The following is a 6,152-nucleotide window of genomic DNA, read 5'->3' on the forward strand; positions in this document are numbered from 1 at the left end:
TTTTTTAATAAAAATTTTTTATTATGTTATGTTAGTCACCACACAGTACATCCCTAGTTTTTGATGTAAAGTTCCATGATTCATTACTTGCGTATAACACCCAGTGCACCATGCAATACGTGCCCTCCTTAATACCCATCACCAGCCTATCCCATTCCCCCACCCCCCCTCCCCTCTGAAGCCCTCGGTTTGTTCCCAGCCTTTAATACAGCAAAAAAACGGCGCCTTTTTCACGTTGACCAACTCGTCCGCTTTGTCCAGGACCCTCCCGATTTCAGCACCGAAAGTCCTGCGCCCAGGACACATCCGAAGGGTTAGTCACCGAATTACGACGCACGCGCACACACAACACACACGCACGGCGCTCCGCTGGCTTGCGGCACCGGGGCGACCGCTGGGGGCGCTGTGGCGCGCAGGCAGGGCCCGGGAGGCGCTCTGGCCTCGGAGCTCCGCCGCTCCTTCCGCCTTCCCGGCGGGCCCCGCGCGGCGCCTGCGTATTCGGTGACCTTTCTAAGTCGTTAATGGTGGGTGTCGCGGCGGCCTGAGCCGGGGGTCTTGCGCGGAGGTGAGTGCAGGGGATGCGGCCGACTGCTCTGAGCCGGGCGGCGGGGCGCAGGGCGGCGGGCGAGAGTGCCGCCTGGCCCCCGCTGACCTTGGGGTCCTGCCGCGGCCTCCAGCCGGTGAAAAAACACGCTCCGCGGACTGGCGGGTCGCCGGACGTCCTGCCCTGTCCTTTGGGCAGGAGCGCCGCAGTCCTGTGATGGGGAGCACGTTCCGGCCGTACCGGGGCTGGCCACCTGCCCGAGGGCGCGCCGCGCTTAGTGATGGAGCCCCGACCCCGGTCAGGAGCGCCTGCCCCGCCTTTAGTATCTTCTCTCCTTTGTACCTCGGGTTTCCTTGCAACGCACTGCCCTGCGGGTTACCCCGTGCACAGCAGAACGCCTTGGGGAGGGGACACGGGGCCCACGACGGGATCAGAGGCAACGGTTGCGACTGTGTGGCACTTAGCCCTGGAATCTCAGTCTGGGCCTTAGCGGGTCAGACGTACCCTGTCTCCCGTGTAAGGCCAGCTAATAGTTTGCCGTTAATGTGCCCAAAACTTCGCAGACACAGTGGACAACCATTTGACCAAAGGCTGGGCCTTTGGAGGAATGAGTGCTTTGAACCCCCCACGTAATGGTAATGCGGACGGACAGTGGACGCAGATGGAAAAGGGAGGGGGCCTCACTTTATTAAATAGTGGGAACAGGTCACTTCTCCAGTAAAATAGCACAGCTTTGGCGAAAAGGAAAGTCGGGCGGGGGTAGGTAAGTGTTTGTAGCTCAGGAGGCAGCAGTCGGAGATAATTCTAGGTGAGGAGACAATGCTGGGGGCCCTGGGTCCTGAGCAGAAAATGGGGTAGCTGGTGTTTCTGCAGCCCCTTCTTCCCTCCTTTGCACTCTCAGTGTGCTTCGCTGTTTTCCATCCAGATCTTCATCTGGCCTACGTGAGGGCATCTTCTTACGTTCTCCCTCTTAGAATCCAGGAGGCTGGTACCACTACCCTCAGCTGGGTATTTGTAGCACTTCTTCCTGCTGTTGCTGTGACCGTTGACCAGCTGGGCCATTCACGTTTCCTCCTTGCATGCCAGCGAGAGCCCTGTGGGGCAGGTGGACATACCTCTGTGTCACGGAAGGGCAACCTTCTGAAAGGACAACTCCAAGGACTTGGCCAAGCTTGGGATTGGAACCCAGGATTCTGGCCCCACCAGGAGCTGGAACACCTTCCTGCCCAGTCACTGCTGGGCGCAGGGAGAAGGGGAATGCCCTTGGTCCCTCCGAACTCTTCTTCCCACCTGGGGGTTTTAGAGGCCTCCTGCAGGTCCTGTTTGTGTCTTCTCAGGCACCTTCTAAGGGTGGGGTTGATGGTTTCTGGGATCCTCATGTTGTGGCAGAGCATCCCAGTCTGAGGACAGGAAGTGTGAGGGCAGACGTCTCTGCAAGGGGTTCCAGGAGGACACAACCACCACGTCCTTCAGGGTCACATTTGGGGCGGGGGATGGGGCTGGCTAGCGTTTAGAATGGTGCCTCAGCCTGCATAAGTCCTCTTCTCAGAAGAGCTGGCAGCCAGTCTTTGGAGCAGATCTTCCTAGTAATGAGGATTGGAGGGCAGAGTGATTCATAGATCCAGCTGTGTGATCTCCAGGAACTCTCTCACAAGTAGCCACATTGTAGGGGTTAGGCAGTAGTGCAGGAGATAAGTATGTAAGCACTTTGTGAATGCTGTTGGGTTTGCATGACATTCTTAGAGTAAAAGCTTAATTCTTCACTGTGGTCCTAAATGACCCCGTTCCTCCTTCATCCCATAGTCCAGCCGTGGTATTTCACATAACAGCTCTCAGCAGAGGACACCAGACACTAACTACTTGATGCAGAGGAACTGCTCTTCATAAGCGCCCTTTCTGGGTGGGTGGTGTTTTTATCCGTTTTCCAGAGGAAGAAATTGAGGCACTTGAAGTTAGCGAGAGAGCAGCAGAGCTAGGATTTCAATCTGGGCAGCCGCTGTGGCTTCCCTTTCCTTCCGGACTCTGCAAGTCTGTCCTGACCTGGGGTCTTGGCACATACGCTGCCTCTGCCAAGGACACTGGCTCGTAAGGGGCCGGTGTCTTATCCCTTAAACAATGCCTGCCACCTAGTACGCGCTCAGTTCACGTCTGCTGAGTAACGATCACGCCAGAGAAAAATGAAGAGAAGCAAAATTCCGTGTAGCCCAGACAGTGACGCAGAGGAGCGGTGGATGAGGCGCTGGTCAGGGTGGGGCGAGCGGCATTACTAGCTGAAGCCAAAGTAGTGTCTCAAGGAAAGTGCAAAGTACTTGGATCTGGTTATTCCTGACAATGATTTGAATGACTGTAGTTTAATAGACCACTTGAGATGTTACAAAGTTAAAATGAAATCGAGGGCATCAAATTTTAGAGTCTAGTAAATTGTAATCAAAACCTTACTTTGAGACCTGCCCACAAAAATGAACTTTGTCAGTTCAGCACTTGATTTTTTCTCTCCATCAAATCCAGTAATTCAGTAAGTGTTTTTATTCATTAAGTAAATGATGTCGTAATTGCAGTTCTTAGGAAATGACGTCGTCATCCTGCGCCGTCTGCATTTAGCAACAGATTTCGAGGCTGAGTGTGGCTCTCACGAGGACCTGTGTTCTTTTTCAGCTGTGAATGCCAGCTTCACATGGTGATGCAAACATACTAGTTTTTTGATCTAAAAGTTTAAAAAAGTGTGTAATTTTGGGCGTAGCGTCAGTGGAGAAAAGCTGTCAGGGAGAGGAACGTTCGGGATGGTGCGGGATGGCACGGCCTGGGTGCTCTGGGGCTCGAGGGGTGAGGGGTGGCAGAACACCAGAGGGCCGAGGTTGGCAGCAGAGCTGCTGAGCAGGGGCCCCATGTCGGGTAGGAATGACTGTGGGAGACTGGCCCGTGTGGAACAGTTGTAGGAAACCGTCAAATTTAAGAATATATGAGAACGTCTTACCAGTTAGGTTTAAAACAATTGTCACGGTGGGGCATCTGGGTGGCTCAGTTGGTTAAGCATCTGCCTTCGGCTCAGGTCATCGTCCCAGGGTTCTGGGATAGAGACCCACATCAGGCTCCCTGCTCAGCGAGGAGTCCACTTCTCCCTCTGCCCCTCCCCCACCACTCGTGCTCGCTCTCTACAATAAATCTTAAAACACAAAAACAAACAAAAAACGATAGTCATGGCAATGTTTATCACTGTGTACTTTTTCAGATGCTTCAAAGCCTTATCAAAAATGTTTGGATCCCCATGAAGCCCTACTATACCCAAGTTTACCAGGAGATTTGGTTAGGAATGGGGTTGATGAGCGTCATCATTTATAAAATCAGGAGTGCTGGTAAGTTTCTTTATGTAGATGCATTAGCAATCAGGATGAATGTCATTTTTAAAAGGAATCATCATTCATATTGTAAAGGAACGGTGGTTCTTACCGAGAACTGAGCATCAGAACCCTTTGTTAAAATGTGGGGAGTGGGGCGCCTGGGTGACTCAGATGGTTAAGCATCTATCTTCGGTTCAGGTCATGATCCCGGGGTCCTGGGGTCAAGCCCCACGTTGGGCTCCCAGCTCAACAGGGAGTCTGCCTCTCCCTCTCCCTCTGCCTCTTCCCTGCTTGTGTTCTGTCTGTCTCTCTCTCTCTCTCAAGTGAATAAATAAAAATATCTTTATAAAAAAATAAAAATAAAATGTGGGGAGTACATGTCAGCTGTAGGAGACATTTGAGGGTAACTGGGAAATTTTGAACAAGGCCTTGATAACGGGATTCTGAGTTTCCTAGGTGTAACAGTGGTGTTTTGAATGCATGGGAGATGTCCTTCGTTGGAAGAGATGGGGGCAGAAATTGTGAAGGGTGGAGTGTCCTGGCGTGTGGTGTGTTATATGTTTCCCACTGCTGTGAACATTTGAACTGTTTTCATGATAGGAGTGAGGGCAGGGTGACCATTGGAACAGAGATGACTCTGGTACAGAGATGAGGCTCAGTCACGTATTAATAAGCAATTGGTTTAGAAGAGGAGAGAAGGGAGAAAACTTTGAACTGCAAGACGAGTCTAGGGAGTGGTAGGAAGTAGAAAGTCCTGCAGATTCTGAAGGACTGTTCAGCTGTTCACAGAATGTCTTTGGTGGAAGTGGTACCACTTCTTGGCTGGGAGACACTGTCGAAACTCCTATTTTCTGAAACTTCCAGTAACCGTTTTATTTAAGCTATGAACTTTTCAGCCAAATGTCGATTTCAGCCATGGATTGACCAAAAAAGTTTTTGTAAAGTGTTGATACAACTGATGTTTCTTTCTTTTTATTTCAGATAAAAGAAGTAAAGCTTTGAAAGGTAAGATTTTTGCTTCTTCGAATGGATGGGGAACGAAAAACACCATCACACCTTTTCAGGACGAGGTGTATCACTGCTTACAAATGTGTAAGGTGCAGTGGGGATACTTGAGAACATGAAGTGAGCTGTCCCTACTGGAAAAGAGAATTCTGAAGGTCTTACAGTCTGAATGTTAAAAACCAGTGCTCACCCCCCTGGGCCAAGTGTAACTTCCTGGGCTGCCAGAAAAATCAGGGGTTGCCGCTGCCACGAGGAGAGAGCCCGGGCTCGCTGTGCAGGGAACTGCCCTGTGAAATGTGTCTGGAAAGAAAGCACCACATAAATATACGTCCTGGTGCTGGATGTGTCTTCACCCTTTTTCCCAAGTGACAGTGAAACTGTAGTCATTTGAGTCCTCCCAAAGTGGCTGGTGGCCCCTGGAGAGAAGACGCTCCCTGCCCCGTCCTTGTGCTGGCGGGCAAGCTCCCGGGTGGGAGAGGGGATTACGTAAAACCTTTACACCTGCCAGGCGCTCCGTGTTTAAATGACCATCCATGCGTCCTCGTAGTGTTGAAAATTGTCATTTACAGTTTCCGATTCATTAATACGTGCATAATAATCTATCTTCCATGTTTTCCTTTCTTCCTCAATGATATCTGTATTATGCGTCTCTTGCTACAGCTTCGAGTCCTGCGCCTGCTCATGGCCATCACTGACCAGCTGCACGTGGAGCGCACGTCGGATGGAGCGTCAGTCTGGCTGTAAATCTCAGCGCGCTGTTAGATGGGAACGCGGAGCACCGCCATGCACTTGTAGACGTGTTGTGTCCTCTGTGGCGTGAATAAATGTAACTGAGGTGCACCACTGCCTGTGCCTGTGTCCCTCTGTCAGCTCCCCCGTGCGCCAGTCGTGCCCCGAGTAGATGTTTGTCACACAGCAGACAGTCAGAATTCCAGCGAGCCATCCCATCCCAATTCCCGTAGAACTTGTGGGTTCCGTGTGGCCCTCACTTCTGATGTCTGATAAGTATCCGCTACACAGATGATTCTGCCACTTACTCTTGTGACCTCGCTAAGCCTTGTGTTTCCTCGTGTGGACAGCAGGGATGGCAGGTCAGTTCTCACCTAGAGTTGCTGTGAAGATCGGTAGGGAAGGTATGGAAAAGCATTAAACTGTAAAACACTGCAGAAATAAGGGATGAGATCATGTGGTGGCTGAAATTTATAAGCTCTAGAAGATTCTATCAGGAAGTCACTGATAAGGCAAAGCACATAATATAAAAAACT

The 6,152-nt window shown here is 51.1% G+C and overlaps 1 protein-coding gene across 1 annotated transcript; it reads left to right on the plus strand.

Annotated features, from left to right (window-relative positions):
- The first annotated feature begins 428 nt into the window (after positions 1 to 428).
- On the plus strand, positions 429 to 5,727 carry ATP5MJ (ATP synthase membrane subunit j). Its single transcript, XM_040641334.1, has 4 exons — positions 429 to 565; positions 3,774 to 3,897; positions 4,864 to 4,887; positions 5,548 to 5,727. Exons 2-4 carry the CDS (start codon positions 3,774 to 3,776, stop codon positions 5,580 to 5,582), a joined length of 183 nt encoding a protein of 60 aa, XP_040497268.1. The 5' UTR covers positions 429 to 565; the 3' UTR covers positions 5,583 to 5,727.
- The last annotated feature ends 425 nt before the right edge of the window (positions 5,728 to 6,152 follow it).

The sequence above is a fragment of the Ursus maritimus genome, unplaced genomic scaffold (genome assembly GCF_017311325.1).
Source record: "Ursus maritimus isolate PB19 unplaced genomic scaffold, ASM1731132v1 scaffold_25, whole genome shotgun sequence".
Taxonomy (NCBI): Eukaryota; Metazoa; Chordata; class Mammalia; order Carnivora; family Ursidae; genus Ursus; species Ursus maritimus.